The sequence below is a fragment of the Anopheles darlingi genome, chromosome 2, assembly GCF_943734745.1.
Source record: "Anopheles darlingi chromosome 2, idAnoDarlMG_H_01, whole genome shotgun sequence".
NCBI lineage: Eukaryota > Metazoa > Arthropoda > Insecta > Diptera > Culicidae > Anopheles > Anopheles darlingi.
The window spans coordinates 17,917,462-17,941,290 of NC_064874.1; the positions used below are offsets into that span (position 1 = coordinate 17,917,462).

General features: G+C 53.0%; 1 protein-coding gene across 5 annotated transcripts in view; it reads right to left on the reverse strand.

Annotated features, from left to right (window-relative positions):
* LOC125948195 (homeobox protein homothorax) overlaps positions 1-20,495 on the reverse strand; it is a 126,323-nt gene extending 105,828 nt beyond the window's left edge. Inside the window, exons 1-2 of one of the 5 annotated variants that reach the window (XM_049674025.1) lie at positions 20,265-20,495; positions 16,576-19,109 (exon numbers count right to left, since the gene is read on the reverse strand). In XM_049674025.1, coding sequence (XP_049529982.1) covers positions 16,576-16,590 — 15 coding nt within the window. In that variant the 5' untranslated portion in view covers positions 16,591-19,109; positions 20,265-20,495. Of the gene's footprint in view, positions 1-16,575; positions 19,110-19,426; positions 19,444-19,859; positions 20,053-20,264 lie in introns of those variants that run through there. The other 4 variants (XM_049674026.1, XM_049674027.1, XM_049674028.1 and 1 more) reach the window with 4 other exon arrangements.
* Positions 20,496-23,829: the final 3,334 nt, after the last annotated feature.

Consider the following 23,829-nt stretch of genomic DNA (forward strand, 5'->3'; position numbering starts at 1 on the left):
TCCCGCATCTCCCTTCTTGAGGGATCTTTGAGAACAAAACGAACGTGAAATCCGTCTTAAGTCGGCTCGCGCCCGTGTGTGTGTGTCAGGAGGAGTTCAATTCGACCTCTTTGGGACCGAGGAGCACATCACACATTGTAATGCATCACCTTCCATTCCAGGCCCCCTCCTGGTAAGCCTTTTCATTACGAGGAACCAAAAGCAGCACAAAGAGCGCGATCACGCCGTGCGCGATCGTATTGATCAGTACCGGGCCAACCAGCTAGCCAGCCAGCGCGTCTCGGCGTGAATTCGATTGTCGATCAAAAGATGATGCCCCCTCCCTCTGCGTCTCTCTCTTCCCTTTTAGCGGGCGAAGATGATTTTCACAAAATCACTCCGGAGTGCATGCAGCGCATAAGAAGCGTAAGAGATGGTCCTGGCACACACACACACACACCCTTGCTGGCAGACACCGACATTCCAATGGAACACTAGAAACTGGCCTGTCACACCCGGCCGGCAACCCCCTCCGCTCGTGATTGATTTTTTGCTCTCGTCTCTGGCCCCAAAAAAAAATGGCCAGTCATGCTCTCGCCGGTCGCTCCGGATTTTTGGGGCCAGAGACCACCGTCGCCGTCTTGCCGTCTGGCGTAACTCCCGCTGCTGCTGGCTGGCTGGCAACGGGGCGAGCGTTTATTGCGAGGGAAGAGACCATAAAATACGAACTCTCTGGATGGTGGTGGTGATGGTGGTTGGTGGGTGGTTGTCCAATCAATTTGATGATTTTAAAGCAAGCCCTCGGAAGGTCGAAGGGTTGCGCGCTCCGGTACACACTCGCTTTTGTGTACTGCAATAATCTCTGGAACCGATGGCCGGAACGCCGACCGAACGCCGGGAATGCCCCACGCCCTCTCTCTCTCTCTCTTCCTAACCGCTAACTGCTGCTAACCACCGCCTCTAAGACATCGGACCGTAAAGCAACAGCAGCAGCAGCAGGAGGAGCAGGAGGAGGAGAAGAAGACCCAAACCCAGGACCGATCCGATCTGGTCCGGTCTTTTGTCCATAACCGCCCGCTGCTCCCTGCCACTTGGGACCGCTGTGTGGCTGCTTAAGTGAAAAGTTGAAAGAGGAAAAGACGCCCTTTAGCGGCTTTAGAATCGAGCCGATCGAGAATTCAATTTTGCGGTCACCACACACACACACACACACATCGCGTGGAATTCAATAAACTTGACAGAATATAGTATAGCCACCAAATGGCCACCATCCAGGCCCCCGGAAAAAAACGGTCGAGAGAATTCGGAGAGCATCAGAAGCTTCTCTCCGGCTACTTAATTCTTTTGGACTTTTCTGGTTTCGCCTGACGAGAAGTCTGAAGGCCAGCGGCCACTCCTACGCGCTGCTACGGTTGCTGCTCCTTGGTCCATCGTTGTAATGGATTATTAAAAACAAAATTATGCAAATGAGAAGCACCAGGTCTCCTGCTCCTCCTTCTTCTTCTTCTCCGGATGCTGCTTCTGCTTCCGGGGTGTTATCATTCGCTCGCTATATTGTTCGCTCACCGCGCGAATAATTCGAGGGGCGAACGAAACGCACTTTTCACCAACACCTCCTTCGCCTTCTCCTTCCACTTCCACAACCCCGGGGGGGAGGCCAAGAAGAAAGTTGAGAATTTATTTTAATTAACTAATTATTTCGCGCCGAATATCGCGCGCCAACCAACCAGCCAAGCCAACGAGCGAGCAAGAGACGTTGGTTTATGGCGTGGCCATCGCGTCGCATCGCAAATCCATTAGACACCATTTCCTCCCCCCCGATTTTGGGGGGTTTTTTGGTGGGTGGAGGATGAGTTCCCCACTAATTACTCTCTGTAGGTTGTGTGTGTGTGTGTGTGTGTGTTTTTAGGCAGACAAAACGCAGCAACACAAAAATGGAATGCTGGAAAAGTCAAACAACACAACAGTGTAGGCTGTGTACTGACTACCACACCTTCCCCAACAATGCCCTTTGCGGTTCCACTAAGCGGCGGTGGTTCCGGTTTCCGGGGGGAGAGACATGCCCCCCCTCCCCCCGCCACCCATCAAGCGCTACAACACTCCTGCCCCCGAGTGAACGCATTAGGGAACAATAAAAATCCGTGCGCGAAATTTATGCATAATTACAACGCCGCGAGACTCTCGGCGGTTCTCGGCGGACGACGCATTACGCATTGTGGCCTCGGACCGCCACCCCCTTCCGCCCCGCTTGTCAACACAGCTGGCACTTCCGGATTCGCTTCTGGGGGGGACGACAGTTGGTTTGCACATTTGTCTAATTTGATGTCCACCGGCAGCTCGATTCTGTGTGCGTCTGTGTGCGTCCGTGTGGCCAGCCAGACCAGACAGCCCATTTTAGGGGTGCCAAGGGTCCACCTCCAAGCCCCCCCCCCCCCACCTCCTCCTTCAGGTGCGTCGATTTGGAAATAATAATTTTATATAAATGTTGCAATAAACTATGGTGGCCAGAGAGACAAAGAGAGGGGTAAGGAAGGGAAAGGAAGGGAAGTACGTGCCTCGCGATGACACGTAATAAATAAAAGATTGGCAAAAATGGCCGTAAATGGTCGCCGGTAACCTCCTCCTAATCGCAGGTGAGGACCCATTAAAAGCCCTTTTGTGTGGTTCTAGTGTGTGGGGGAGCAACCCTCTCTCACTCCGCATCCAATACCACAAGCAAATACCGGAAGAAGGAATTTCGCGGAATTGCGCTACGACTGCATTTCAACGACATCGACATCGACAGTAGTACACCTGGACGACGACTATGATGATGGTGCGTGCGTGTTACGCGCGTCAAACACGATTTGACATTTGGCTCGGACTCGGACTTCTCGGACCCCAAAAGGTCCCGGGGCATGTGTCAGCGGAGGCGCGCTCGCACGTGTGCGGTGTTGTGCAGTAGTAGTAGTAGTAGTGGAAGGAGGAGGAGAAGGTGAGGTGAGGAGGCCAACTAATAATTGCAGGTTTTTAAACATTTATACCTAAATTACAATCAACGACTTTCCAATCGACATAATTCACGCAACATTAAATATTCATCGGGGGCTCCGGTCCATAAATTGCTGCGCACCTCGTGAGGCACCTGGGGACACGTGGGCCATATGGGGGTGTAGGGGAGGTGGAAAGAGTGATAACCACCCTGCTACTCGCGCTGCTGTGCACTCTACTCTGCGGTGTCCAGCAGCGAAGGTTCGAAACCTTCCACGCGAGAAATCGAGTAACCGACGGTAAACGCATCGCAGTGAGCTGTGAGCACAGTGAGTAGCGCGCGCTATATAGATGAGAGTGTACATCACAACTCACTTGAAGCTTGCTTTTGTGGTGGTCCCCGGAAAGTCGTTTCTACTACAGGACTGGCCACCAGCGAGTCAGTGACCAAGCAGACCATGAGTTGGCAACAAAAGTTTGGCTATCGTGGGGTGGGTTGGGGTGGTGTGGAGGCCGCCACCAGTTTAAAGGGAAGTGACGCATCGAGCGGCCTCCTTCGATGATTCAACCCCACGACGAGATGGCACTCTTTAATGTCGTAAATAGGCCATCCGCTGGCCATCCTTTTTGTAGCAGCCTATACACAGGACCTACACAGGACACAACGACGCACACACACACACAGCCGGGGGGTGCGGCGTCATTGTCTCGCGTCCGCAGTTCCCGGTAGAGGAACAGCGCCACCAAATAGTGTCAACTCATCCCGAGACCCCGTGGGGTGTGCCCATGAGGTTGCCTGGGGCTCGCGAGCCTGACTCAGCTGTTCCTTTCGATGCCGACGCGCAGGAAGGGGGCCCCCCCCCCCCTTGCTGTGTGTAGCACAAAATGGCCAGCCAGTGCTGCCAGCCACACAGCATGGGCTCCTGCGATTGTCACTGAACTTGAAAGAATTAGCATGCGATATTGGCGGTGGTGGTGGTCGGCCGCCATTGGCAGTAGGCCTACTGGCGGCGCTAGGACCACCGGAACGCTACTGAACGAAAACCAAGGGACGTGCCCGGCGAGTGGAGTGGCGGGGCCAAACGATTTGAATTGTTGTTTAATTCGTTCTTCGCGCTCTCGCGCTTGCTGGTGGTGGTGGTGCTCGGCTGGTCGCATTAAAGGAGGGGTTGCCACAAAGGGACCTCTTCTCTCCTTTCTCTCTATATGCGGCCCCTGGCGGGGTTGAGTTTTCTACTTCCTTTTTTTTCAACCATTTTTTTCTTCTTCTTCTCGTGGTGGTGCGTTGCTGCTGCTGCTGCTGCTGCTGCCGTGTCCTTAACACACGCACAAACAGCGATGTGCCCGGTCGAGCACAACCCATCCGCAACAACAAAACGACGGCGGCGGCAGCAGCAAGCGACGTCCGGAACCGACGAATAAGAAGCGCGGTTCGCGGGCGCGCGCGCTCGGCCACGGAATGAGATCCTTCAGCAGGATACGGTTGCCCCCGGGGCACACCAGGGAGGACCAGGGAGGACCAGGAAACGGAGGTAGAACCACAACCAACCAACCAACCAACCCCGAGGACCGAAAGAACGAACGAACGAAGGGGTTCCTGGCGTCATTCGTCGACAACAGGCGCAACGCATGCGTGCCTCTCGCTCACTCCGCGTGCGTGCGTTCCCCCCTCCCTTCTACCTACTTCTTCCCTTGCTGCTGCTCTCTCTCTCTCTCTCTCTCTCTCTCTCTCTCTCTCTGTTTCTGTTCCCTCATTTCGGTTAAATGGATCGAATCGAAGGGAATAATAATGTGCAGAGGGGGCCACAGGAAGATAACAACGCTGCCAGCCGCCAGCCAGCGACCATGGAAGAGGAGTCCGTCCGTCCGTCCGTTCGTCCGTTCGTCCGGTACATCGAAGTGCACTCCATAAGGGGAAAGAGTAAAGGATAGCTCCGGTGTTCGTCGTGTGTTCGGCGCTCCGGTGGTTCGAGAAGGAACCTAGGAAAAGGCAGCAGCAGCAGCAACGGCAGAAAACAACAGCCACTGGACACACACAACGGTCCCGAGGACAAGCTTTGGTTGTTGGCGTCCAAAAAGCCCCCTTCCCGTGGGTCCAACCCCCTTCGTCGTCGAACGAAGGACCGAGAACCGAGGGAATCCTGGTGTTGTTCTCCCGGAGTTCTCCCGGAGGCGAACCGGGCGAGGTGTCGTCCTGGTCGTCCCCTCTCCTTACGTCGTCCCGTCTCAGCGAGCGAAAAAAGGATCATCAATCAATTCTGATCCGTACGGGTGGTGGCGGCCATTTTGAAATTCATTACTTACATGCCATACGCAGCGCAACGAACCGGGGTAGGGCTGAGCGGTAGTAGAGGCCAACCCAGTAGCTGGCAACATCAGCGCAAATGGGCCACCGTTCCCCTACCTTCCCTCCCTCTCCCTTCCTCCCTTTATTTTTCTCTCTCCCTCACTGCGTGCTGTGTGCTTCTGGAAGTGACGTTTGAAGTGGGCTAATGAGGAACCGAGAGGGGGTAGGCAGCGAAACAACAGGGCTTTAACCGGGCCGTGGCCCCCCTACAGTTACTATACTAGTGCAGCCACCACCGACCGGCAGGGCAGAGGCTTTAATAAGGGCGCCACTACCACCATCGTCGTCCTGATACGCGGGGGGCATTAAGCGGAACCAAAATTACAAACAAAGCTCCACAGGATGACAACGTCAATGGCACCGACACACACACACACGTGCCGGGAGTTGAGGGTGTTGTGCTTATCTCTCTCCTTCTCTCTCTCTGTGCTCCTCTAGATTCGTCGAGATTTGTCGGAACAAATCTCCAAAATACTGGCGCAATGGAGGCGGCGGTTGGAGGATTACTTCTTTCCCGAAGAAGTTGTTGTTCGCTCCGCTAATTGGAACGCCTCCGGGGCCCTGTGTGTGTGTGTCGGCGTCGAGTGTCCTTTGGATTGTTGGTTCGATGAAGAGTGTGTGTTGTGTTTGACGCAGCAGCAGCAGCAGCAGCAGCAGCAGCAGCAGCAGCAGCACCTTGTTGATCGGCGGCATGCTGCTGCTGGCAACACTTCTTCACTTCCTGTCAAAACAGGAGCGCTACAATCAGAGCAGGCCTTGCGCTACCGATGCGATGTGTGCGATATTGTGTTCACAGCGGCAGTAGCGGTAGTAGTAGGAGAGGAAGGTAGAGGAAGGTGGAAGGGGGCACCTTCCCCGGGAGTGGAGCGCAAGATTAGAATCCGCTTCGGTCTTTTCTCCGGTCGTTTCGATAACTTTGGTAAACAGCAGCAGCAGCAGCAGCAGCAGTAGAGGCAGAGGCAGCAGCAGTTATTCCCTCCATAGCCAATCTGTCTGGTGCTCGTGCACACACACACACGCACGCACACATACATCTTCCCACCAGCAGTGCCGCTTGTTATCAGCGCACCTAGAGCCCGATGTGCCTGTTTGGTATTGCAGTGTTGCTGCTGCTGATGTCACCTGAGGTAACTGGTGGCCCCTCTCTCCCTCCATCCCTCTCTCTCTCTCTCTGCCAACGACTGTAATCCATTCAAGTCCGCCTCCCCTAGACCAAACACAGTGTGGCCTACTGCGCGCACGGAGTTGACGGGAAATTGGGCAAACAACCGCAATATATGTGCATGTATATGTATATATATATATATACAATATATTGATAAAATAATATTCGACAATCAGTGGCCGATAAAAATGATTTGTCGGAGCCTACCCCTCCCCCCAACCCAAAACCATCGATGGGTGCTCGAAGCTAGACCAACGTCGACAACAGCAACAACAACAACAGCAACAACCACGATGATGGTCGTCATCGTCCCCGGTGTTCGTACCTCTTATCATCGCTGCCCGGGATCCGGTAAAGTATGATTTCACTAAACTATGACAGCAAAATACACACACACACACACACATACACGGGAACGCAGGGCAGGAACGGTTTGATTAGAGCTTGTTTAAACATTTCCTTCCAGGTTTCCTTCCTCGCAACCTCGCGTGCCTTCCGCCGAGAAGAAGAAGAAGAAAAAGAAGCAGAACAAGAATTCCTGGTCCCGGTATTTTCGGTTTCGGAAAGTGTTGAAAATTGGAAATGACTCCGCGCGCTTCGCATCGAATCGACGACCGGCGGTAGCGGAAGTGGCCCCCGGGACCAGACCAGACCGAGAGAGAGCAGAGCAGAGCAGCAGAGGCTCAGGAGGGCTGCTGCTGCTGCTGCTGGACTGCTGCTGGAGGCGTGCGACCGCGCTCGTTACCCTCGAGAGGACTTGCGTGGTGTTGGATCAATTGATCAAATTGAAATGGAGAGCCATCGTTAGCGCGTCGTGGTGTCGTGCTGCGGACTCTGTCGAACGCCCGGTCCCGGGTCCCGGTACCGGCACTCGAGCCGCGTGCACGCCAGCCAGCAGAATTGTCGTCAATTGACGCCCGCCACCACTATCGTCGTCACCGGTCACACACACACACGCACTAACGGCCACACTATCCCTTAAATGTCCGGCGGCTTCATCCGCCACCATGGTTTTCGGTTGACGGATGGATGCTGCCCTCTGCGCCGCGCGTTGGTTGCCGCGACAACAACCGCCAGTCGTCGTCGTCGTCGTCGTCGCCGGTCACTACGATGACAAGTTCGAAGTTGCCTTCGAAATCACTTCGAAAAGCCCACACGGTGGCGTCCGGGACGGGGCAAAGCGTACGCATTTGACAAGAATGACCAGCGAGCGGCCTAAAGGACCGGCCTGCCTGCCTGCCTGCCTGCCTGCCTGCCTGCCTGGTGGTCCCCCACGCGCGCGTCGTAAGTTGTCTTCTTTCCTTTGGATGCTAAAAATTCACACACAAAACACACCCTTGCGCCTACTTTCTGCAGCTTCCTCCTTCTCCCCGGTTAAATGAGTCACATGCACAGCGACATGCACATGGGACATGGGACCGGGCCACCAACCGGGGTGATAGAACCGGGACGAACAGGCGCGAGCGCGCGCAATCCGTGTCGCTCGTGAGGTGAGGATTGTGTGTCGAACCGGTCTCGTTGACATACTTTCTGACACCTTTTCGGATGCTCCTCCACCTAGAGAGCTCGATGTGTGAGCATCAAGGCATCGAAGCCAGGATCATAAAACGCGCTCGCAAGGACAGGAAGGGGGACAGTAAACAGTAAAACCCAACATTCGTCGTCGTCGTCGTCGTCGTCGTCGTGGTCGTCATTCATCCCGGGGAACATCATTAAGATTGTCAAAAATCAAGTTAACGGCCACGAGAGAGCGAGAGAAGACACATTACACGGGACGGACGACGGGGAACGAACGACGGGGAGACAGATTGAACAAGCGATCATCGCGAGGGAAGGGAGAGGGGTTTGGGGACAAGAAATGAAATAAAATATTATGGTCATCATCCTCGTCCGTCCGTCCCTGTGTGTGTGTGTGCGCGAGCAGGGGTCCTAAAAGGAATCCCAAAATCCATGCCTCACTAGCCATTACCTCCTCTCGTCACCACCACCCCCGCGGCCAGCATATCCCTCCCCCCGCCGGTGGTGCCTGGTTAAATCATTTCAATGTGAAACGTCGACAAGACACCAGTCGTCGTCGTCGTCGTCGTCGTCGTCGTCGTCGGAACTACGACGGAATGGACCGCGAATAGCTCTACGTTTACGTCTCTCCCCCACCCCCCGGGGGTTAATGTGTGGCGGACACCCGGCGGGCGCGTGGGTTTTTTTTATGGTTTGAACCACGGTCTCCACGAGCAGCAGTCGGCCCAGGTATGCCGGGGTGAAATATGCCGCCTTGCATGCACCGACCACTAGGACCCCACCACCACCACCAAACACCAGGGCACCCCGGGCGGCCCCGGGATTTACGTTTTGTTACGGATCTTTTGCCGGTTGCGCTCTTCGTCGTCGTCTTCTTCCCGGCGTCCGCGCTACAATGATGCCTCATCCTATACCAGAGGTACGAGAGGTAGACAATAAGGTGAGCGTACGGCCATTACGTGGGACACCCGAGTCGTAACACGCTCGCGGGGACAGTTGTGTCGATGCCCCCGTCCCTTCACGGCCTCCCTTGGATTTCTTGATGTCGATTGTTCTTGAGGACCGACCACGACCACGACGACGACAACGATGAGGATGGCCTAAAAGGAACGTTCCTCGGTCGCCAAAACCACTGTTTTCTCACCTACCTAGCCACCAGCGTCGTGTCCTAACCCCGACGAAACCCTAACCTCACTTTTTTGTACACACAAGAGACGCAAGAAGCAGCATTGACTTCTAAGCCGTCCGACCGACCGACCGACCGTCGGTTACGTCATGGTCAAGTCACGCGGTAGTGTAGCACGCGGTGGTCAGACATTCCGTTGGCCACTTGGCCCACTCGCGGTAACTCGGCCATTCTCCTGTCAATCGATCCCCCGGTATAGTTCGAAGTGGCGCATCCAAGCAGGCTTGGCTTGATTTTCGTTTCATTTCGTAGCCTGCTCTGTTGCAACAACCACAAGATGGCTACAAAGGGCAACGGGTGCGCATTAGGACGCCTCTTTCTCGACTAAGCGTCTAATTCGAGGGTGTCACCGATTTACTGACAACCCCCGGGGGGCTTATGGCAACGGGGTGTCAATAGCTGTGCGTGTGTGTGAGTGTCGAGGAGAAAACGAGAAAAAAGGTTCCGTAAATCGCTGCTTAACGAAAATCGATCATAACAATTACTCGACTCGAATGGCCAGCATGCTGGCGCGGTAGCGACCAAAAATGGATCATCATCGATCAGAGAGGACACGCTGGCGGCCACTTCGCTTCATCACCAGGCACACCAGCACACATACGTGCACGCGGAGCAAAAACTGATGGCCAGCATCAGGGCCTACTACTACTAAGCGTCGCGCTGCTGCTTGACTGACACCGAGAGATGATAGTGTCACCGTCACCGGGTTGCGAGCCATGCGCTCAACAAGATTGACAGCTCTCCACCACAGACGACACAGCAGCAGCAGCCTACGATTTGCGACCTTGTGTGTGCGGCATTTCTCCCAAAAAAACAAAAAAGAAAATGAAACCATCATCAACACGCAACACGCACTGCTGGTGCATCAAATGGGTGTTGCCGGGTGCCCTGCGCATCCTTAAAATCGAAAGTCATCGTCTCGCCTGCGGTGCTTCCAGCCAGCCAGCCAGCCAGCCATCGAGCCAACCATCGGGTCACTAATACAATAATTTCCTAACTGCATATCATTTGCCTTTGGGGCTCTCTGCTGCTCCTCTTTCTCCTCGTCACTCTTTGGCTGGACCGCAACGCTTATTTCGTCATTTAGAGGCTGCCACCTCTGCACCACCAAGGAACAAACCGACACAACTCGGGGTTTCGGTTCCACACACACACACACACACACACTCAGCTCGGCCTGGAGGAGGCTCGGGACAAATGAAATGAACTTTTAAGCGCTAGAATCACACCCTGTCATTCCGATCAACGCCCTTTTTCAACCATCAAATAACGATAAACTTTTACGACTGTCATTTTATACCTCATAATTATACGTATTTTGTTATGTTTCGTGGCCGAGCCCCGTGCGTCTGTTTTTTTCTTCTCTTATTTCATGTGGGGGGATTTGGTGAGGCTTTCGTTTGGTCCGTTTCGATTCGATTCCTGGCTCGATGATGTTCTTTTGGGTTTTCTTTCCGAATTTTTTTTTATCGTTCTATCTGATCCCTCTGACAGTCTTTTTTCTCTCTCTCTCTCGGACTCTCCGGTACGCACCACCGTAAGTCTTTTCACCAAGGATTCTCTCCTTTCCGACGGTCGTTCGACGGGATTTTGTGGATCACCCGGAACGTTCCAGAAGTGAGCAATGACTTCGACTTCGAGCAACAGCTCATCAAATTGTGACAACAAGACCAAAACGACACAACCCCATGTGCCAAGGGTGTCGTCGTCGACGGTCATCTGTTTCTTCCATTCCGCGTCGCAGAGATTAGCGGCTCGGAGTTTCTTGGCCGATGAAGGCCGAAAAAAAAGAAACCGAAACTCCACCGCCGGCCGCGCAAAACTCTCTCATCCAGAGAAGAGATATCTTCTCATCCACGGCAGCGGCGGCGCGCACATACATATTGCTTTCGACACTTCTCGATCTCACCCCTCCTTCTCGAGAAGCTCTAACACTTCTCTCCATCCTTCACCATCCCGGGGACGCCGACTTGGCGCGGCATGACATGTTGGAATGTTTCCGAAAGCCAACCAGCCAACCAACCAGCCAGCCAGCGCCTTCGACCGATGACGGCCGTGTCGGAATCGTTTTCGAGCCATTTCCAGCGCGCGCTCGCGATCGACAAAACGGATCATCATCATCATCATCGAGATCGCCATCGTCGGAGGAGCAAAAGATGTGGTCCGGATTAAAGAAATAAAAACGAAAGAAGGGTGAGCATCATCCGAGCAGCGCACCGCACGGCACGGCACGGCACCAGCGATCTGGACACAAACGGCGGCATTTATTGAAAGCATCGACCGGGGCGCGGCGGTAAACCGACTTTAGGGCCGCGCGCGTTCGCGCTACATTTGAATGATCGCGCGGCCTTTTGCTCTGCCTTTTGGGGACCCGAGGAAGTAGGAAGAGAGTAATTGAATTTCAGGGACCGGTGGCGCGACCCTGGAGGGAAGCCGCGGGGTCCAAACTTCTCAAACTCAACTCAACTACTCTTCAATCCATCGATCCACGATGTGATGCAATGACCGAAAGGCGCGCACGCACTCTCTCGATCCGGTTGGATGATTAACAACTAGTACGGCGCGCGGCTTCCATGCCATATTGCCACCGGTGTGTGGCCACCGGTTCCGTAACGGCCTCGAGACCGAGAGAGAAGGAGAGCACGAGAAGCGAGGCTATTTATACCTTTGCTTGGCTTCGCGCGTCTTCTAAAGATTTTGTTTTGAATATTAAGGAAAATGCTCCTTTGATTTTTCCAAAACTTCCCGCCCGGTCTGACGCTCACCACCCTCCTCTGGAGCGCTTGGAAAACCCCGGAATTTATCTCCCCCGGCAGAGATCGCGATCTACCGGAGGGAAAACCGATCGTTCCTCCTGCGTGGAGTGGAGTGAAGTGCTCGAAACGGTGGCCACGGCGGAGGGGTCGTCCCGCGAAGTGTTGCCGTTAGTTTTATTTATCGAAAATATAGTATCCACCCTCTTCCTAGCTTCTCTTCCTTTTTCTGCTTCTTTTCGTCTTAAAACCGATTCCAGACCATCCAGGAAAAACACACACACGCACGCATGCACTTCTGGTGCTTTTACCATTTTCACTCCATTTGCCGGAGCAGAAGATGAGTTGCTGGATATTCCACACACCTCTTCCTTCTTCTTCTTCTTTTCCACAGTGCCACGAAGGGGATGGAGAGGTGTTGGTTGGTGGCGGGAATTAAACAAATAATAATTTATATATTCCCCGATGTGTTTATCTCGTCAAGGATTGTATACAATCGATCACGAGAGCCGCCGCGCCGAGTGCGCGCGTAATAATCGAACTATCTCTGGCCGCAAATGGCGTCGGCAGCGACGGCCGTTCAGGTGAGAGAATCACCTCGGCCTTTGGCTGCGGCACGGCACGGCACGGCACCACAATCCGGGAGCGCTCCGATGCACTTTTCGCCCCTCGAGGTCGTTATTCAAAACACGAACGGGGCAAGGGGGAGGCGCATCAATTCCAATCACTCACTCACGCACGCATGAACGGACGAACGGTTTTCAGGTTGAGTTTCCATCACCTAAGCTGAGCCGGAAAAATGACTTCATCAAATAGCAGGCCGCGCGTTCCGCGATGGAGAAGTGTACGGTCATAGTAACCCGACGGCGGTTCCCGCGTGTGCTGTGGGCCAAGAAACGAGCCCAGCAATTGCTGGGGCCGGCCGCGCACCCGTATTTCATTTCAAAATGTTTGGTTCTGCACGTGGCCACGGCCCGCCACGGGAGGCCACCCTAAACAAGATCACTGGCAACGTGTGTGGAAGCACGAAATTCGGGGAAAAATGCTGGATCTGGCCTTTCGCGCCCTTTCGAAAATGGTCAAAACACGGCCATCGCGGACACGGACACGGACACTACTTCCTAACTCGCTGTACCTTGTAACACTACAATTTGATGCACAACACACACACACTGCGAATTAGTAACACTTCGGAACCGCGCACACAGAATTTCTTTCCAACATTTTCCTTCACTTCGGGATGTCGAAGAAAACCGGGAAAAAGAGAAGAGCTGTTGCTACTCTGTTGCCATAGAGATTATGCCAATTCCAAGCCGCAATAGTCATCGTCTTTTACGTTCAGTGTTATGCTTAAATTATGCCGTCGCATAGAATGATCCGTTGGTTCCTTTTTTTTTTTGCATACCAGAACCCGTGGAAAACCTTGGAAAAGGCGTCGGCACACATCATCGTTCCATCCCGCTCATAAAGCCCGTGATGACACCGCGACAGACGCTGCCCCCACGGTTTGATGGCTTATTAGTCTATAAAAATCCATATCGAGTGTCTCGGTCCACATTTCATCACACACTTTTCATCACATCACACGGAAGGGAAGGGAGGGAGGAAAATCAACGGCCAACGGGTGGTGCAATCTTCTCTGCCATCTGTTGCCAACAAGGCTGGCTCTGATGGTCGTGCCCTTGGCCAAACGACACTTCAAGACGACACTCAAAATGCTTCAAATAATAACAATTTTCGAAGGAAGTACCGAGGAGCATTGAAATCATCAGCCAGCCATACGGTTCCAAACATCGCATCACGTTGGCTGGTGGAATGAATATTGCAAATTGACACTCCGGTCGTGGTGGTGGTGGTGCCCGCCCGTTGGGCGTCGGGCATCGGAAGCGATTGCCGATGGTGGTGGTGGTCGCGGACGGAAAATAGGAAGGAAAATTGGATCATAAAATGAGATGAACCGTGTGACATCTTTTCCCTCCCGTTCGTTCGTTCGTTCGGTCTTGCTGTCAGAGCGCGAACCGCCGAGCACCGCTTGCTTAGTTCAAATTCAGCTCAGCTCAGCTCGACACACTGAGCTGCTGAGTTGCCAAACTGTCAAAACTGTCAGTCAGCTCGGGTACGGAAACCAATCGAGAGTCCTAGGCCTACTACTGCTACTACTACTACTACTGGAGGTAAAGGCATTCATCAGCATCGACAAAGTAATGCGGAGGGGGGAGACTAGTGCACTGGTAGTAGTTGCGTGATTTATTCCGCTTTTTTCCGAACCTGTCGTGATGCTTGACGATATGCGAATGAAGGACTTCCTCCCATGGATATCTCGTCACGGATCAATTTTGCACGCCCCGAAAGGTCCTTGATGGTTCTTCTTCGATAATGCGTACACGCTCGTACACGTCGTCTATACATGTAGAGCGACACAATACTTTATCGATGCCCCGAACTCATGCGACTTGATGCTGCAGATAGGTCCCTGCAGTAAGTCCGAGGTGCAGACGTACGTCCGTCGATTCAACCATTCCGACGGTATGGTGGTGGTTCCGGTTTGCAGCCTTCCATGCGGCCATGCCGCTTGTGTGGACACCTCTAATTACGTCTAATCGTTCATGGTGGCTCAATTAGAGACAGAGAGAGAGAGGTAGCAATAAGCGGCCACACGAATTGCGGGCGCGCGTTGCGGGCATTGAAGTTATTTAGGAGACCTCCTCCTCCGGTGGCGGTTCTTCTGCGCGCTTTCCAGCTCGCTGCACCAAGGCGCGCCCTGCGCGAGAGTTCAGTGGACCCATTTGGACATTGGACGGTGGTGCACATGATGGCGGTTCTTGCAGAAGGCAGAGAAAAAAAAACCCACTCCCAAGTGACTTCAAGACAAGTCGAAATGCGATCGCCGACGTCGAGACATAGCGCGCACTCTGTCACGAAATGCCAATAACCATGAAGAGATCCACTTGCAGCTTTTGATCATCATCTTCATGATCAGTGCGCTATTACTTCTCTCTCTCTCTCTCTCTGTGTTTGTTGCCGGCAACTGATTGGATGCCGGTTCTTTCGCCTTCGTCTTCCGCAGTTAAACCTCTTCCCTTCGCTTCCCTCCCTCGAAGAGAGACCCTTTAGCACGCCTTTAGTTTGTTTGCCCTTTGACGATCGAAAAGCGTGAAGCGACGGGAGGTCCTGGATTTATGACAAGTTTTACGAGCTTCTTCCTTGGTCCTAGCGAAAGTGCAATCGACCGCGCGCGCACACACAAGGAGTTAACTTTCACGAAAGTCCCGTACGGGGGTACAGGAACGATGGAAAGTGTCATCGACGAAGCTATTCTGATAGGATCCCCCCGTAGAGATCGGAATTGGGCACCGGCGATGCGTGCGATCGTCGTTTATGGTGGTCTTCGAATCCTCCGGTGACCTTCGACCATTTTAAGGTCCCGGTTTTGGTTTTTGGTGCAATCAAACACCCAAGAAAGGAAAAGGCGACTCTACAGCAGTAATAATTGCAATTGCGATCGCTTCCCTCAGTAATCCCTCCGCCAGGGACAGGGAGGATGATCCTCCCCCAGGTAAAAAGGGTGATCGGGGCCCAAGGTCCGATCGACCTTCGCTTTAAAGCCGTCTCAAATCCAATCAGTCACCGTCCGGTCCCCGGAGGTCTCTCCTCAACACTCTATTCGGCTTTCTTCTTTCACCGCCGCATGAGATAACAAACAATTTCAACAGACACACACACATGCCAAGGAGCAAGGCGCAGCCGAATCCTAGGATTTCGAATATAGGAGGCCAGCCCCTAATATGAGCCCGTGAGATGTTGATGATTTGCCTGCCGTATCCTAGGGACCTCTACAACGTCCCAGGGCGAGGTGCTGGTGGTGCTGGTGGTGCTGGTGGTGATCACCCGCTGTGTAGCCCGCCGTTAACCGTGGGCGAGGCTGCGAGGGTCCAACACACAAATGGGATTTGGATGTGCCCCTAAAAACAGACTCTTGCTGAACCGAGGCAAGGTTGATGCTTCTTGGCGTGTGTTTGCTTGGCCAAATTTGCCAGAATAACACACACGGGCGCGCCCGCGCGTCTATGTGTGTGTGTTCGTGTGTGTGCCGTTCGTTAACGACTTTTGCCTTTTGGTCCGGGGCGTCGGTCAGAGGACGAGACGGTTTTTGGTACCCGTGTGCGCGACGACCAACATCGTCTTCAGGCTCTAGAGCTAGAATTGAGGCTGAGGCTGAGGCTGAGGCTGAGGCTGAAGCGGTGGTGGCAGCGGCGGCAACTTCGAAGGCGGATGCTCGTTGCGATCCAGATGGAAAGGGGAAGAGGAACCAAAGAAGAAGAAAAAAAAAACTTGGCCCGACCAGAGGCAGAGGAGAGAGATTAAAGCACCAAAAAATTTGCATTTAAATTAAGATTCATTTTGGGACTGGTCTGTCGGACGGGACTGGACTCGTGGGTCGTTGCCGCGTTCTTCGATCGATCGCCAATCATTTGCACGTTCCCAAGCCTCAGCGAGAGCTCATCGCGTATATTCCATCATCAACACCATCATCATCGGCATCATCATCATCATTGGCGCAACATTCAGAACAATCGCTCGGTTTCTGCTAATCTGTCGCAACGGTTTTTGGCGGACTGTTTCGGCGATCGGTAGTAATAGTAGGTACGGAACTTACCCTAGGCTGCGCCATTGTTGCTGTGCGCGCTGGTGTGGTTGCTGCTGTGTCGTGTCGTAGATGCTGAGTCGCGATCGCGCGGTATCGCGCTTTTTGGCGGAATGTGTGTTGTTGTTGTTGCTACTGATGCTGCCCGATGCTATCACTCGACTGGCTGTGGAGTTGCGTTTTCTTTCTTAGAGCACACTGCTCAAGCACACATACACGATCGCGCGCACACACACACACTGTGCGGCGAACACACTTGCCTCTGGAGGACAGAGGATTTTTTCTCCTTTTTCTGGGCTTTTGCGGCCGTTGTTGGTCGTTGTTTAATTCACACAATCACACATACGTATGCCCGCGTGGCACACAAACCGGAAGGGAGGCACCACCACACTCCCGATGTCGTGTATATCTTGGCTATGATCCCGGAGAGGGGGCACTCAGCAGATCATCAGAAGATGATCTTCTTTTCTTTCCGGACCCGCGGCTTTCACTCACTAATCACACTCGCACGCACACACGCACACACTCGCATAAACACACGCCGCGTGCACACGTACGCGGACGCATACACTGAAATACCCGCGCACAGACACTGATCACGACACGGCGATGATCGCGCGTTGCGACGACGCTCGCGCCGACGGCGAATTCGCGCACCGGGCACCGGGGGGGGGGGGCCCACTTAGGCTTTTACTGCGTCCTGCAGGCGCGGCCGCACATCGAGCGTCACCAGCGTCGCCGTAGAATTCATGCTCCCTGCGGTCTACTATCTACTAGATGTATATTATTATTCCACTAGATTACCACTACACGACTCCTGCGTCCCAAAACGTCAAAACGTCACCGTCCTTCGCTCGCTCGCTCTTTCGCTTCTTTCTACGTAACTCTAAGTAGGCTGCAAGTGCTCGTATACTGCTGTGTGTTGTTGCTGTTGCTGCTGCTGCTGGCAACGCCGTTGTCGTTGTTGTTGCTCTGTTCTTCTGACCACCAAATGCCAAGGTGTATACATAAATGTATGTATGTATATAGATATATATAATAGATCTCTATATTTTTAATTCCCTTTTTTTTTAGGGGCTTTCCGCTGTTGTATACAAATATAACTCTGTATCCTCTCTTCCTTTCAGCTCGTCCTGACCACCACCTTTATCCTCGCGCGAATTTGTAGCGCTATACGTCCTTATGGTTTTACCGGGAACAGGAGCCTGCCGGTGATTGGATCGCTTGCTGTTGCTCTCTCTCTGGTTGTTTCTATCATCTATCATCCGTGTTGTTGTTGCTGCTGATGCTTTTGATGTTGCTGTACTGTTCCATGTATCGTATACTTTCCGAATCCCGAGTATCCCGAACTCCCGGGACCAAGACCTCTCCTCCTTCAGGACCAGAGGCAGAGTTGTTCACCTCCGTTGGTGCCGCAGCATCGCTCGCCGTTCACAGTGCCGCCGGTGATCAGAGATGCCGCTGCTGCTCCTGATGAAGCTGATGATGATGATGATGGTGATCGCGGGGTTTTGGGTTCTTAGGTTTTGTTTTGGTGTAAAGCTTCCTCCTTAAGCTCTCTCTCTCGTACCCGTTTGCGTGGGTCTAATGCTTTGCTTTAATTTCCTTTAACAATTACTGTGTTTGTTCGTATACTGTGCTGTATTCTGTTAAAAATTGGGATGCGACCAACGAATTCCAATTTCGTCGTCGTTACTAGAGCGAGGAGCGAGTGCACCAAACACTAACCAACGATATCGATGACCCGATGATGTGTCCAACGCGTGGTGTAATCTATGTTGGGTTTTCTTTTTTTTTTTTTTTGCAGAAAAGGGGATTTTGGTATTGTTTGGTGGTTTTCGTTGTTGTTTTGTTTTACTTTTCTTTTACTTTGCACAAAAATGCCGTATACTGGGTGTTTGCTTCTGCTTCTGCTTCTTGTGTTGTTGCGAGCAGATAGTAGCAGCGTTCCGGATACTGTTTCCGTCCGATTCCGATTATTGGATTGGAGAGAGATCCAGGATAATGGCACCAAATCTATCGTCGTTACTACGACCGCCGCTCCACTACCGCATCACCACCACTACCACCAAAAACCAAACCAAACCACACGGTTGCTGTTTGCTTGTGGCGTGTGTGTGTTCGCTACAACGACGCTAAGCGACGCGAGATCATCTGCTAGCAGCTCCGGCTACTGCTCCTGCTGTTGTTGCTTTTGCTGTTGCTGGGCAAACACCGATGATGACGGCAAGCATCATCCTGGTGTGCCTTGCCTATGCCTACTAGACGCACATACGCACTACTTCCGCGGGATTTAGTAGTAGCAGCACAAACGACCGAAGACGACAACAATGAACAAGTGCCCACACACGGGAGGACACATGTACACACACACACAAAACACGCGCGCGCGCAAAAGCACACACACACACGCACACACACACGCACAGAAACACGGTACCGGCGCACTAATTGATGGTGATACTCGGTCAGCACCACGAGATCACCCTTTTCCCTTTTTTTCTTACTTAAGCTTCTTATCCTCTCTTTAAACGCTCCACACAATTCTGCAAATAGGAAAAAGAACAAAAACCATTCACCATTTCGTTGCTATCTCGTTATCCTGACGGCGAGGATCATTGTCGACGTTCTGTTGTTGTTGTTGTTCGCGATCACCACGACCAGTAAAGGGGGAAAACAATAGACAATAGACGGAGACGGAGTAGCGAAGGCACTTCACACACATCGCGATCAACACGATCCGCCCGGATCGTATCGATCGTCTGTGTGTTTGTGCGCCGAAAAAGAAATTAAGGGAAATGCTAGCAGTACTCGATCGCGGGGGGAAATTAATTCGGCAAAAATTCGTCTGCACACAATACACACGCAGTACAGTTGCACAAATTCACGCACGCACGAACGGGAGAGGGAGATCACCGGCACCGGCACCAGCTGCACCCCACTACTACTACACACGTTAGCGCGTGTGTGTTTTTGTTTGTAGCGGTGGAAAGCGCGAAAAATTATGACAATTATTGTTGTTGCTGCAGCGATTGTTGCGATGGTCGTTGTTGCTGTCGTTGTTGTTGTTGTTGTTGTTTGCCGGCACACAACACAACACAACACAACACGCGGCGCCGCGTACGACGACGACGACGTCGCGACGTATGTTTTTGGTGCTGCGTTCTCCACTCGAAAGGTGTCCTTAATGCCGGTTCTGTTGCTGCTGCTGTTGCTGCTGCTGTTGCTGGTGATGCTCCCCGTACCGCCGATTGGCCGATATTAGAAGATATTAATTTCCATTTCCAGCCGCCTACTGATGCTGCTGCTACTGCTGCTGCTGCTGATGCTGATGATGATGATGATGCTCGGTGCTCACTCACTACGCGTCGCGCGTTACGCCTCGACCGTGGCCACTAGTAGGTAGTACACCACCCGGAGTAATATATCTTTTTGTGGCGGCGGCGGTGCCCGCGCGCGCGATCTCCCGGCGCTGAAGTTTAACGGTCAGTCGGCCACACGACGACGACGACGACGACGACGCAACGACGCAACGACGACGAGACGCAACGACCACCACACGGTACACGGCGCGCCGACGGTTTCGGCTTTTTTGCGGTTGCACACCTCCCCCCGCGGCTCCGAGAGGGGGAGGGAGGCTGGACCGAAAAAACACACTGATACGGGGGAGGGGAAAGGGGAAGAGGGGGAGGAATACGCACGCTGATGCTGCTGCTGCTGTTGTTGTTGTTGTTGCCTGGTGCTGCTGCTTTTGCTGCTGCTGCTGCTGCTGCTGCTGGTGTGCGCGCGCTCCGGTGTGGTGTGGTGTGTGCTGGGCTGTGATAATAAATGGCGTCGGCTACTCGGATCGTCTCTTCTCGGGGTGTCGACCAAACCTCTCGACCACGCTACGCTGAGACCAACAGAGAGATGACGACGCACCGCACACACACACACACACGAACACACGCTACGCAGGCGAAACCGGCGTGTGGCCCGGAGAGAGAGATATATTGCATTGCGCGCGCACACCGACACACCGACAAATCGACGGCTGCGTGCGTATTGGTGAAGGGTGTTCTCGTCGTCCCGAACAACAACCGCCTCTCCAACCCGCTGCACCCCCTTGCCCGCCGACCAATTGGCACGAACGAAACACGAAACACGCACGAAAACACGAGCCACATGCGAGGAGGACGCGAGATATTCACACTCACACACACGCGCGCACAACAGCGAGACAGGACTCTCCCCCTGGCTGCGGGGTGACTACTCTATAGCAAATATACGACGGTGCTATATATTATATTATACTATTATTATTGCTGGGGTAGTATGAGTTCCGTAGGGTTAACGTCACTTCGGGGGAAAAAAACAAAAACAGAAGAGAACAACACAACACACTGCACACAGATTCTGGGTTGGGAAAAAGGTGGGCGTGGTTCGAGGGAAATAGGGAAGGGGGCGGATCCTAGCAGTGGGCGTGGCCGAGCATAAAAACCGCGCACCAATACCGACACACACACAAACGCATGATGCGCGCGTACACGCCGTTGATGGCTCACAATGAGATGAGATGAGCTGCTGCTGCTGCTGCTGCTGTTGCTCTTCTTGGTGCAAAATGACGACGACGAACACGAAGGCGCGCGCGGTTCGCGAATCAAGAAAGATATGCTGGCTGGCTGGCTGGCTGGCCACCACCAGCTGGAAAGACACGCCACGACGACGACGACCACGACGACGACGAATCATCCAACATCCAATGAATGGATGGCATCCTCTCCACCTCCCCCCCACCCCAACCTCTCTCCATTTCTTGTACGTCGTGCATATTAGAATAGGGGAGCTGCGCAAATGTGAATTTTTCATAACAGGTCTCCCTGGCAGGAGGTGGAATGAAGGATGAAGGAGAGTTGGGTGATTCGTGGTGGTGGGTGGATTATTTTGTACAGAGGGAGGGAGAGGCCCGGGCCCGGGCCAGGGAGGGATCGCCGTCTTATGACTCTGCCGTGCTGTTGCTGCTGTTGCTGTTGCTGCTATTTTCCTCGCGTTTTTTTTTCTGCGCGCTGCGTTCACGAGTCGAACTCGCTCGGCATCGTGCTGCTTTCCTTTTTCTTGTTTTTCCACCTCTTCTTCTTCTTCTTTTCGGGCTGCTGATGCTTGTCCTGCCACGCACTCACTCACTCACTCATTCGCTCGCTCACTCACAACTCATTTCCACCGCACATTCCTTACGCGCCACTATTTTCCCCTCACTCAGAGAGAGAGAGAGATAGCAAGAGAGAGAGACAGAGACAGAGAGACCCCCCCGTTTTCTTCGCAAAAAGGTAAAGAAGCGAAGAAGAAGAGAAAGAGAAAGAGAGAGAGAGAGGTCCTCGTTCCCTGCCTACTATGCTGGCCGCTTCCTTTCTTCCTTTCGATTTAGTTTATTTTGTTTCTTGTGTGTCGCCTTGCCACCCACTCCACCCACTCCACCCACCTCATGTGCAAGGAGCGAGAAGGTGATTTGCGAGGAAAAGCGAAGGAAAAGCAATTTTCTTGCCTTCATCCCGCCACCCGCCACACCGCACCCAATTCCACCACCAACCGTCCTCCCAAACAAACATCCTTCCTTGTGTTTGGTGCGCTGGCAGGCAGGCTGGCTGGCTAGCTGGCAATGGCCAAGCTTGGTTGGCGGCCTTCGGCATGTGGTCGCCGTAACTTAAGTTTCATTTTTCCTCCATTAGAACTTTGCCGGGCGGGCGCCCGCGCGCTCGCCACGGGAAAATTGTGCCGGAAAATTCGAAAATGATGTTTTGCTCTCTCTCTTTCTGCTCTCTCTGCTCCGCACCCTCACCTTCCGTCTTCAATCCGTGGGTCCTTTGGGTCCTTGTGACCAGTCCAGCGGCTTTCGGTGCGATCCGCAACCCAATCACCCACAAAGCAGGCGTCGCGCTCTGCGTCGTCGTCGTCGTCGTTCACTTCATCGTCGTCACCATGGAGACGGTTGGCAGGACGGCATGTGGATCCGGGCACGCTCGAGGACGCGAAGAGGACGCCCTCGTGATGGAAAAGCAATGTTTGCGATGCGACCGATCACCCCCACCCACGGAAAAAAGGGACCCACCCTCATGAAAATAACAACGAACGAAAAAAAAACAAAAAAAGAAAGAAAAAAAAACAATGTGAGGAAAACGGACCCAAGAGAAGAAAAGTAAAACATAACTTTCCACCAGCACCAGCACCAGCACCGGCACCATCGTCACGTTGTGTTGGACTGCTTTTCCGAGTTTTCCTAGTCCACGGTGGTGGTGAACATTTCTCTTAACTTTTCCATTTAATCTCTGCTGCTGGTCCCCACACCCCCGTTCCCCGGCAGGCTTATCTCATCGTGGGGCCTCCGCCGTGGCTTTATTTTCCGTTTTCTGTTGTTGTTTTTTCTTCTTTCCTCTATTTTATTATGCCAGTGTGTGTGTGTGTGGGTGGGTGTTTTTGGGTCCATTATTTCACCTCTTCACCATGTTTGCCATCTCTTCTCTATTTTCTGGGGGGTGGATAAGCGATGAGGGACGGGTAGGCATCGTTCGCTAACAACGGCGCGCTTTTCATTTTCGCGCTTTTCTCCCGCGCACACCGGCGTAAAGCATTTTTCGCCCATTTAACCCAAAACGCGGTGAGCATTAAATCCAAGGGGGGGGTGTGGAGGTGCTAGAGGTGGTGGTGGTGGTAATAATAAAAATAATTGCCTCACGACCACGCCGGTCCAAGCAGTCCACGTCGTCCGCCAGCAGCACGAAATCTCGCTTCGCTCTTCACGCGCTCTCTGTCTGTCTGTCTTTGAATTGTTTCATTTCATTTCGTGGGTCCATCGTCCGGCTGTTCACTTATCACTACTACTACTACTACCACTAGCGCCTATCAGTGTGGTGTTCGGCGTGTCTCAATGGCCCCTGAGAGACCGCTGGACATAACTGCATAATGCGTATATAACCCATAAGATGACACTCGTGTCCGGATGTCAAAATTTCTTTTTAAATCTAATGATAGAGCTTCTTCTCTCTCTCGCTCTCTCGCTCTCTTTCGTTCTGTCATCAACCATCATCATCATCATCGTCATCGTCACCATGAACGTCGGATCGTACTTCAGATTGTGTCTCGGGCGTTAAACAAACACAAAAAACAGAACCAACAGAAGACATGTTTGCATGCTCCCGAGGAGTTAGAAGCCAGCATTGGTCTCCGACCTCTGGTTTTTGGGGGTCTTTCTGTGTGGGGACAGTACCACGGTTATACATGTAGCTGTACATG